Consider the following 11605-nt stretch of genomic DNA (forward strand, 5'->3'; position numbering starts at 1 on the left):
CAGCAGGTCGTGGACTCACCGATCCTTGAGGCACTGGAATTGCTGAACCTGAGGCTCCACTGCAGGCCCTGAAGGCCACGCCAAAGCTGGGCTGTTATTGCCGGCTAGCATTTGAGGAAGCGCTTTGGAGGAGCGAGGAGCAGATCCATCCGGCTGTGGCTTTTACCACCCGTTCAGACTTGCGGGGGAGCCTCCATCCCTGGGGAAAGTGTTCTGGCCTGCAAGGATGATGGAGGCATCTTCCTCCAAAAGAATGATATTGGGCTCCTCCTCAGGCTCCAGGGGTAACAAAAGGCGGAAGCGTTTGTTAGTGCGTGTTTCTGAGGCCATCGAGTCGTCCGCAGGCCTCCTTGGAGCTCCAGATGAGCCCTGCCGCCCCCCTCGGGCTGTGGCGCAGACCGCATGGGTTGCAGTGGGCCCGAAGCAGCAGAATGCACGAGTGCAGCATGGAGGAGCTGTTTATCGTGCTGCGGAGATTGTTTCTGGCCTTTGGGCATTAGGGTGTGGATGATGCCTGTTCTCTGTGGCTCTATGGCAGTCAGGAAGGGGAGAGGGGAGCACAAACGGAGAAAAAGACAAAAGGCCTTTTTTGGTGTTATTTGAAGAAGGAAAAGGCTCAAAGGTCGGTAAGGCAGCAAAGAGTAAGGAAAAAGAAGAATAGAGGAGTTAAGAAAGGCCAAGAAGGGAGAGCTAGAAGCTCGCTGGGGGGAAACGACCTTCTCTGGGACTATGCTCTCCCGCTTTTTAAAGGCTTTGTCTAGCTTGTTTGTCCTGCCCTCTGGAGCCTGTGGGGAGGATAACCAACATGAGATGTCAAGAAGAGGCAAACTTCCAAAGCCCGCCAAGAAGAGGCAAACTTCCAAAGCCCGCTTACAAATTCAAGCTCAGAACAATCTGTCCTATACACACCAGCCTTCCAACTTCCCAAGCACATCCGCTCACTCTCCAGTGGCAGGAGCAGCAACAGATGGGGAGAAATGGCTCCCACCAAGAGTCTCTTTTTGACAACGACTCCTCTCTATTGTTTTATGACCTGACACACTGGGTTGGAGACCCACTTGGCCCATGCAAACATTACAACTCCCACCAGCCATCACACCTCTCTTTCCTATGTGTTGAGGACTCAGTACAGCAAGGAGCAAAAAACAGACAAACAAAAAATATTTTATTCCTGTCACACCATGTGCCAGGGCATCTGTGGGAGGAAATAAGCAGCTTCCTCCAGCAGAGGGGTGAGTAAGAAGTATGTTTGGTGGGGCTTGGACTACTGCTGGGAATGGGCAGAACTGTATGTACCTTGTATTTCTCAGAAAATAATCTGAGGTGACGGAGAATTGGATGATTACCAAGCTGATACAAAGTGAACAAAAGCAGAGATAATCTACCTCTAATTCAAAGTTCTATTGTTTTTATGCACAAGCATACTGTGACTCTCTTTTCTTCATGTGCCTCATGTTACAAAGCTGGTGGAGTGGCTAGAATTAACCTCCTAGAAATGGGACTATAGCCTCAAGTGGTGATTTGCACATGCAAATAAGCAATCATGGGTTAAACACCACATATTTTATTATTTAAAATATTTATATACCGCTTTTAAACTTTTATAATACTTCACATCACCCCAAACACAAAGCTTTTCAGTAATTAGCCCATTCTAGATGCAGCCCAAACGCAAGCATTTTATAATGTATTTTCATGTGGTAGAGACTAGAAGTGTGTTACTCTGTGTATACACCCCCAAGGCCCAACCCTCACCCCATGAAAGATGAAACTGTCTGAACTAGACCCACATGTTCAGTAATCAAGTGATGAACATGAATGCGTGAAGAGCCCTAAAACACGTAGAATTAATTCACTTTAGCTACTAATGTCAACCACATATACTCCATTCAAAGGGGAAATGTAGCATCACAGAGTCATGAAGAAGCCAATGAGGTCACCTTGTTCAGTTCCCAGCCCCTAAACAAGCTATCCCTATACAGAACATTTCTTGAAAATGTTTGAAAACTTACTGGTGAATGTGGAGACATAACAAGAAGCGTTCACCAGTGCATGTCTAAAAACTCGGGATATAAATTTCTATTGAAAAAAGTTATCTAAGATTTTCAGCATTTATATGTGAATGTCAACATTCACCAATTTTGGACTTTCACTGTAATGTACATGATAAACTGAAAGCTGATATCCCTGAATTACTGGAATGACACATTAATATGACGCAAGCAGACCTCATTCCTTTTTTACTCTGCTTTCTTTAATTACAACACAGAAACTTACAAAAGTTTTAATGGTCCCATTTCTCAAGCAGCTGCCGTTCTGAGTAGTGGATTCAGGGACAGTTTCATCATGGATCCCATTTTCTCTGAACCATTAAAAAAAAAGAGAGAGAGAGACACCAAAGTAAATGAGAACAAAGTAAACAACCCTTGAGGTATGTACTTAAAAGAACAAATCCAAGCTCCTTTTGAGAATCAAGCTGCTAGTTAGAATGAGTGAAACCCTAGAAGGGAAATGCTAAATATGAGAGCAAATCTCTTCTCACCCAGATAATTCATCACTTTCTTTTCACAAGTCAAACAATGAACCCCATAGTCACTACCTTATGTAGAACTAAGTAACAACTGTAGGCACCATTGTGCCAAACTAGATGTTATATAACTGTCATATAAACAGTTTCTCAGAGTTTTTTGGTTTGGTCTTTTTAATGAAAAGCATGCAGGTCAGCAGTGCTTTTTTAAAATGAAAAGCAGTACTGAAGCATGAACAGAAGATAAGTATGCTTAATTATCTGAGTCTCCGAGGCTATTCACACGGCTTTCTACAACAGTGAGAACCACTGGGCTCGGCTGCTTAAACCGAGTTTGCAAACCTGGTTTTTGAAATCGTGAGTAGCCACAGCACGGCTCCATGCCGTAGCTACTCACGAGGAGACCCCCGACCGGGAGGCTGAAAAGCAGCCTCCCGGCTCGGGGGTCTCTCCAATATGCCCTGTGCACTCGCTCAGGGCATACTGGAGCTTCCAGGGGCCGCATAGCCCCCGATCCTCCCAGCCCCCGCCAGCTCCGTAAAGGAGCTGGCAGTCGTGTGGGTGGCTGATCCGGCCACCCAGGGCTGCATCTCTGGTCATCTGCAGGTAGAGCGGGCTTAGCCCGCTCTCCCCACAAACCCTATGGAGATGCGTTTCTTTGATTGTGAGACCCGCCTTTCTGTGTGTCTGTGTATGTTCTTTTTCACTCCTGCCAATCTGCCAACAATTCCCCCCATAAAGGAAAAGATATGGAATTCCCTTATCTTTTCCTTCATGTGAGGGAACATAGCTTAGAGAGGGCAGTTTATAGCAGACAAAACAGCAGGAGGGGAAATCTTAAGCAGCCGCTCCTCCCCCAACCACAATGTCCTGCATTTAAAACAAAACACCCGTTAATAAAATAAGTGGGGAAATATTCATGTATTTTATGTGCAACTTCTAATGTGGCCTACACTTTTAAGTCATCTCCGCAAAGTTCTTTTGGCATCCAGCATACCACTCACCTGATCTTCCTAGCTTTTTTTAATAATCCCAATTACAGAAACACTATCCTGAACAAAAGCACAATATTGGGTTTGGTTCTGTTGTATTTCTTTTCTACACAGGTTTCCTGGCCTCTTATTTAATGTAGCAAGTACAGTCTAGCTTACTTGCTCAGGCTTGTGCTGTCTATTTGAACATAAGGAAATTGCCTGCCTTACCCAAATTACCACGGGCATGTACTGACTGCTCAAGAGATTTTCATGCTAGATTTCCCCACTGCTTCCCACACTTCATTCAGCAATCTATTCAAAACATCACAACATAAGAAGAACTTCCATAGATGCTTAGATTTCTGGAAGAGAGTCAAAAGAAACTAAGAGGGAGAACTAGTTCTGCACATAAAAAGTTCTGGGTTCCATCCCCAGTTTATGGGTATGTTGGCATGTATGCATGCAAGTGGGGGTGGGAGTGGGGGTGGTATGGCTTGTGTATGCTCTGTGTGTGTTAGGATGAAGAGAGATGTAATGATTTAAGAACAGTTACGGTGGATGGAAAATCTACTTTTGAAATTACCCCCACAACATTCACTCTCTTCAGAAGGTAACTTTTTCTGTCCTAGGACAAGTTCTGAAAAACCAGTTCTGCAAACTTATCAGCATAATGTTAGCCTAAGGGTCAAACACTGCTCCAAATAATCCTTGGGAGAGTATGATTTGCAGCAGAGAAGTAATGGTGGAAGGGAGCACTTAATCATTCCCAATTCATCTCTTTTCTGCTGAAACTCCATCCCCCTCCAGTAACCTTTGACCCTTGTCTGGATTCCAGTTCTATGTTTACCTGGGTTTCTGGGGGAGGGGGGGGGGACGTTGGACCCAGGAAGGGTTAAGAATACACATTAGCATTACATACAATTCCAGCATAATGTGAAGCCTGGCCCTAAAGCAAATTGAAAAGCCAGTTCACACCACTGGAGAAGAATGTGATGTGACCATTGTTCTATTGTGACATCTGCCTTATATGCTATGTACATGCCTCACGGGGCACACATGTGTTTCTTTTGCAGCCCATCAACATATTTAAAATTAGCAACATACACTCCAGAAAAGTAAAACCATACAGATAAACACTCCTCCAAACCACAGACAGCTAACCCACTCAAAAACACAGGAAACACATGGCACAAACTCTACAAGAAAAATACCAAGGTAATTTTTGTACGCTACTTTTAAAAGGCCTTACTTGTGGCTGGGGAGATTGACAGTGGAATTGGGCTCTGCTATCATTTCCACTACATCCTCTCAGCAGCACAGAAAGCAAGTTAGCCTGATCAGACACTTCAGCATGAGACAGAATATAAGCAGCAGAAATTCAAGTTCATCTCCTTCTGCCAGAGAAGCAACAGCAAAACTGTACAAAATAAAAAGCAGACAAAACACAACATAAAATCATAGACTTTTAAACATAAGGTACGTTAGGAGAAGCAATTTCAAAATAAAATACCAAATTATATTTTAGCAGCACAATTCAAAATTGCATTGTGTGTGTGTCTGTGAGAGAGAGAGAGAGAGAGAGAGAGAGAGAGAGAGAGAGAGTGTCATGTGCGCACACTGCCTTAATACTGCTGCCCAGAACAAAACTCTTTCTGCTCACTGATGATAAAAATTTGAGGGAACACTGCCAGGGAATGGTTGCCTTTTAACATTTAACAGAACTTTTAATGTTTTAACTTGTAATTTTAAATTTTTGGTATTAACTAAGGCTCGTTTTAGTAATCATCTATTTTACTGGTTTTATATTGTTTCTATAATGAATTGGCTTTACTGATTTTGTAAGTCGCAGCAAGCAGTACTTCACTTCAGGGGCGGGTATAAATATTTTAAATAAATAAATTGCCTTTGTATGGTGCCATGGGTGGCTGTGCATACCATTTGGCTTCGACCAAAGTTTTGCACAGACCTAGTAAACAGTTAGTTAGGGAGCTGCAATTAGGATCAATGGGAGCTGCCAATGGTTCGCAGGCCTTGCAATGAAAAACACTGTCCAGGGGTTTCTGGTTACAGTGTCTTAAAGCACATCTGTCCCTAGGGCAAACTGCCCCCTTAATATGCAGGCACATGGACAATTGGCTCCAATAAACCTGAAATAGAACACCCAGAACCTAAAAACATCCCCAACAGCCATTTCACCAACTTTTTCTTGGGGGAAAGCAAGATGGAATAATTGGAGTGCTTGGTGCGTAATAGGAACATAGATAGAGAAGCATATCAGAAACCCGGTTGATTAGAGAGATTCAGAGGGATAGTTATCCATTCATATGAAATCTTCAGAATCTATAGAAAGACAGTGAACTAGTATGGCACAGTAGCTAAGAGACTGAGCTTGTTCAAATCTTCCTCTACTTACAAGGCGGCCTTAGGCAAGCCCCTCCCTCTCAGCTTCCCAGCTACAGGAAGAGGATAATAACATTTACTTACCTTACATGGTGCTATAAGGATTACATCAAGATAATACAATAATGCATATAAAGAGCTTTGAGCACTCAAAAAGCACTATATGCATGCTAAGTATTAATTTATTATTATTATTTATTATGGAACGGCATAGTGGCAGTGGTGTTGCTTAGTATGTCAAAAGCCATAAGGTTCAATAAACTAGAAAAGACATGCTTCCAAACAACTATTATAGGTGGAAAAACCAAGCTCAACAAGTAGTTAGAACTGCAGATACATATAGTATCAGTCCTGAAGTGGTGAAAAAAATCAGGGAGGCAGCCAGAAAAGAAAGTATGATAATAATGGGAGGCTTCAACAGTCCTTGCATTGATAAGGTTAATGCACATCGGTTGCAGCAAAGACAGATTTAGAAATACAAAAAAAGAGTGTGCCTTGGAACAGACGGTCACAGAACCAATTAGAAGAGAATTGGCCTAATCCATTTCAAGAATGTTTGGGGTGAAAAGAGGTATATAAGTAGCACTAATAACAACACAATTCGAAATGGCACCCGGAATCTGGTGCAAGATGCTAGTGTTGTTAAATTGCTTGGAGAAAACAACCACAGACCTATCAAATTCAATGTACATATAAAGAGAAACATCCAGAAAATCCAATATGTTCCTATTTCATCATCTTTGCCACCTTCACACTTTTACAATTTTAAGTGTACATTTAAAATACTTCAGGTGTACATTGCAAACTATAATCTGCAAAACAATCCACAACTGAAGGACACCTTGCAAAAGGCTCATTCCTTATAAAACCTGCCTCAAAGCGATGAGAGCTTTAATAATGTAACTAAGTACTTATCCAGCTCTCCACAACTATTACGCTTTTCATTGTCACAGTGTAAATAAATGCTGTGTTGGGAGGATCCTCTTCTAACTATATGATAAAATGGACATGAATGCACATCCATACCCATGCACCAGAATGGACTGGGTACTAACCAGTTACCCAGTTACCCCTGCTAACTTGGCAAAGAGGCACTCTTTAACATGGTGATTCTCTTTATTTAGCAGGGGGAGAGTAACTGGCCCTGTCCACCCCCAGCACAGTATCTCCAGTGACTGTTGCTGGTGTCTATCTTATGTTTCTTTTAGATTATGAGCCCTTTGGGGACAGGGATCCATCTTATTTATTATTTTGCTGTGTAAACCGCCCTGTGCCATTTTTGGAAGGGTGGTATAGAAATTGAATAAATAAATAAATAAATAAATAAATAAATAAATAAATAAATAATAACAATAACAGTAACAGAAAACTTTTCAAAAGTGAGATTAGTTAAAAGGAAAGTTAAAAGGAAATTAAAAGGGGGAGTCTACAAGTCAAATCTCTACAGAATGTTTGCAGTATTTCAAGATATAAGAGAAATACAGCTAGATTGTGTACCACAGTTAAGTCCAAGATTAGGCCAATGTAGTTAATGAGAAGAGCCAAAAAAGCTAAAAGAGCCAAGAAGGCTTCCATTTTAAAAAGGGAAGTAAGTATTTAAATATACCAGAAACAGGAAACCAGATAGGAGGCAGTTCAACTGTTAAGACAATAAAAATATGAAAACATTGCTATAGGAGGACAGAAAGATTGCATAAAAGCTAAATGAATTCTTTGTCTTGGTCTTCAATGTAGAAATGTAGAAAACGGACATATACTCACAGCTGAACTGATTTTAAGGAGGAAGAGCACCTGAAAAACTAAGTTGTGACAAGAGATGACATTCTAGAGCTGAGAAATTAAAGTCATCGGATGCAGAGAGCATTACCCAAGAGTTCTTCAACAGCTCAAATGCAAAATTGTTGATCCCCCAACAACAATATACAAGACGTAATTATCCTGGAAAGAAGTCTTGGGGTTCTGGATGACAGCTTAATCAAAACATCATGAAATACCAGTGGAAAAAAGCAAATTCCATGCTACCAATTATCAATGAACTGAAAACAGAACAGCAAGTATCAAAACTTCATTATAGATGCAACCACATTCAAAATATTTTCTACAGCTCTGGTTACCCTGTTACTCCCCCTCAAAAAGGAGATCATAGAGATATGAAAAATATGGAAAAGGGCAAGAAACATTATTAAAGGGTTGGAGCACATTCCCTACAAAGGAAAAACTAACTGATTTGAGGCTTTTAGTTTAACAAAAAAACAAAAAGGAGGGGCCCTTACAAGGGTTTATAAAATTATATGTGGTATAGAGAAACCAAACAGAAATGTAATGCACGTTCTGTTGGGCTGTCTTTGTACGTATTATTTTATTTAAAATATTTATAACCCACTCCTCCAGTACACTACTGCTGGGGGCGGCTCACAACAATAACATAGATACAATGTAAAATAAAACTAATAAAATTAACCAAATTAAGTAAACAAGTTAAAAGTCCAGGCTAAAACCACAATCAGAATTAAGTTTCAAATTAAAAGTTGTTTCAAAAGCTAAAAATTAGTAATTATAAAAATTGAAAACTAAAAGAACCTAACAGATATAACCAAAGACGGAACATTTAAAAGCCTCTTTAAATATATATATATATATTAGTTGCTTTTTAAAAACACCGAGAGAGTATGGTGAAGCTCTTCAGGGAGGGCATTCCAAAGCCGAGGGGCCACAATCAAAAAGGCCCTATCTCTAGTCCCCACCAACCAGATCTCTGTTAGTGGCAGGGCTATGAGCAGGGCCTGAGATGATGAGCAGAGAGTCCTGGCAGGTTTATATGGGTGAACGCATTCCAAAAGACACCCCAGCCCCAAGCCATGTATAGCTTTAAAGGTCAAGACCAGCATCTTGAATCTAGCCCAGAGGCGAACCAGTAATGAAGCTCCCACAGGATGCATGTGACACTCATGAAATGACCTGCACCCACGAGCATCCTTGCAGCAGCATTCTGGACCAGCTGAAACCTCCAAACCGCCTTAAAGGGCAGTCCCATGTAGTGCATTGCAGTAGTCCAGTGGATGTTACCAAAGCATGAATGACTTAGGTCAGGTCCAACTTCTCCAAGTAGGGTTACAGCTGGCATACCAGCTGTAGCTGGTAAAAGGCACTTCTGCACACCACCACCTGCACACTGCCGCCACATAGAGCTGAAACTGCAATTGGTGTAAAATGCAGCAGCCAGGTTGATCTCCGGGTCAGCCCAAAGATAAGAGACCATATTACTTCCATCTTAAAATAATTTCATTGGCTGCCAATATGTTTCCTGGCAAAAACACAAAGTGCTGGTAATTACCTAAAAAGCCCTAAACAGCTTGGGCCCAGGGTTCTTAAGAGAACGCCTTCTGCTTCATAAGCTCCATCACTCATTAAAATAATCTGTGGAGGTCCACCTACAGTTGCCACCAATGCATCTGATGGTGACATAGGGTTGGGTCTTCTTTACAGCTGTCCCGAGAATTTGGAATGCACTGCCTTTCAAAATAAGAGCTTCAACAACTCTGCAGCCTTTAGAAACATGCTTAAAATGCACCTATTTAACCAGGTCGTTTGTTAACTTCTAAGCAGTTTTAACAAGTTTGTTCGGTTTTAATTTTTTGTATTTTTAAAAAAGTATGATATTTGAATTTCATAAACCACCTTGAGACGTGTGTTTAGATGGTATAAAATCTGTCAGATTAATAAGTATGGCCAAATGGCATCTCTGCCTTCAGTTTCAAGCGTAACATCATACTATGATCAGTATGCTCTGAATCCCAATTGCTTGGAGGAAGGGGAAGTAATGGGCAAGGGTTATTGCTTTTGAGCCCTGCTTGCAGGCTTCCCAGATACATTAGGAGAAACAGGATTCTACTAGACTAGATGGATCTTTGGTTTGGTCCACCAGAGTTCTCCTTATGTTCTTATTATCAAACAACTTGGGTGGCCTCTTCCTTGAAAGCCATAAGATTGCACCACTGGTGCCCAGGAAGTTCTGTTTACACCTCCCTTCCTTTAAGTCATTGTTGCTTTTTCTGTGCTGATGAGATGAAATACAGTGGGGAAAGAGATTAATGTGGATGCATAATTTACCACAGAAAACTCAATTTACAAAACTGCAGCTATATGCAACAGAATGCACAGTGCAAGAAAGGAAGCTCTTTGCAATACCATAGGTACATTAATCAAATAAAAATTAAAACACAGGTATCAATCAAGACGCAAGGAAATGCATTTCAGATTAAGGAGGCACCTATCTGCATTATAACATAAGTTATGATAAAAATGAGATCTCCAAACCAAAGGATAGGTTATGGGGTAGGGTCCTCTGGGGGAGAACTCCTGTGCCTTTAACACCGTGTGGCAGGCACAAAATCAACAGGTATGGGTGTTAGAGATTCAAGAGGCTTGCAAGAAAACGCTGACAACCCGAGGAAAGGTACTCGGAAGAGAATACAGTGGAAAGAAGCGTGAGGACAGAGTAATTCGCTGCCCAAGAAAAAGAGAAAGGCAGAAGGGGGCCGTGAGGATACTGGACGGGGCGCCTCTTGCATACCCAGAGGACTGCACAAACCGGGCGCAAAAAGAAAGCCTAAGCATAAGCAATGCAAAGAGATGATCCTCCTCACCCCAGCACAATATTCGGGCACCATCACTGGCCGCGCGCGCCCCCTACCCAGCTGGCTGCAACGGCCCAGATGTGGGCCCGGTCCTGATAAGAAGGGAGGGCTCAATCCCAGCGTCAGTCAGTCACTGCAGCAGCCCGATCCCGCCCACAGCAGCTGCTCGCCTCGCGCAACGCAAGCTACCCCTGGAACCACCTTGTTCAACCATTCACCGCAACTTTGCATCACGTGCCGCGATCTATCCAATAGAAACCGGCCAAGAAGCCTCAAAGACGTCTTCATGATAGTGGAAGGAACATTTCCTGAAAGCTCCGCCCCTTTATTTTTGTTTCGGCTCCAGCTGTAGAGCAGCTAAGGACTAGAATCTCACTTAGGCCTCATATTCCGGGGTTGAGCAGGCTTTTCATTTGCTCCTAAGGATTGCAAGAGAAGACTCCCCATAGAAATCAGTTGACAAATCCAGCAGCTTAATTGCGATCGGAGAGAGCCCTCAGCCCACCCCGCAGAAGGCAGGTGTAAAGAGAGAAGCTCGTGCTTTTGCGAACTTTGGTTTTATTTCGCACAAAAAGTAGATTGACCTTTGCTGCAACCTAAAGAGTGTTTTGTGTGAAGAATTTGGGAACGGGTAACCAAACCAGTCTCAGGCCCGCCTCTAGCCTGCAGTCTGGACAGTGGGCTACGCTAGAAGAAGGTCGTCGTAAACTACTCTTAGCCGCAACTCTCCCCCCCCCCGCCCCACACACACACACACACTCGCAACCTGCAATACGGGAGTAATCAGTGATGTAGTTGCAAATGCAGAAGTGCAGGCGCTCTCCGTGACAGCCCCCTGGCCATGCCCACCCCAACAGCCCGAGAACCCGAGAAGTACCGGTGTAGCACCACTTTCCCCTGTCCATCCACGAGTCATTCACTGTAGGGTTTTCTGACACGATAGTGCCTTATTCTCCCCACCACATCAGATTTCAATACTTCCTACACCGGCGCTCCGTCCCTGAGCGTCCCGCTCCAAGTCCACTGCACCTCTGCGGAATAATTCCATTGGATGTTCCATTGGGAGC

At 42.7% G+C, this 11605-nt stretch overlaps 1 protein-coding gene across 2 annotated transcripts in view; it reads right to left on the reverse strand.

Moving 5' to 3' along the window:
* The window catches only part of LOC128349419 (cohesin subunit SA-2-like), a 62769-nt gene extending 51993 nt beyond the window's left edge, over positions 1-10776 (reverse strand). The window contains exons 1-3 of one of the 2 annotated variants that reach the window (XM_053305653.1): positions 10548-10776; positions 4751-4918; positions 2278-2362 (exon numbers count right to left, since the gene is read on the reverse strand). In XM_053305653.1, the coding sequence (XP_053161628.1) occupies positions 2278-2362; positions 4751-4794 (129 nt within the window). In that variant the 5' untranslated portion in view covers positions 4795-4918; positions 10548-10776. The remainder of the gene's footprint in view (positions 1-2277; positions 2363-4750; positions 4919-10547) is intronic. The other variant, XM_053305654.1, reaches the window with a different exon arrangement.
* Positions 10777-11605: the final 829 nt, after the last annotated feature.

This window comes from Hemicordylus capensis, chromosome 3 (genome assembly GCF_027244095.1).
Source record: "Hemicordylus capensis ecotype Gifberg chromosome 3, rHemCap1.1.pri, whole genome shotgun sequence".
Taxonomy (NCBI): Eukaryota; Metazoa; Chordata; class Lepidosauria; order Squamata; family Cordylidae; genus Hemicordylus; species Hemicordylus capensis.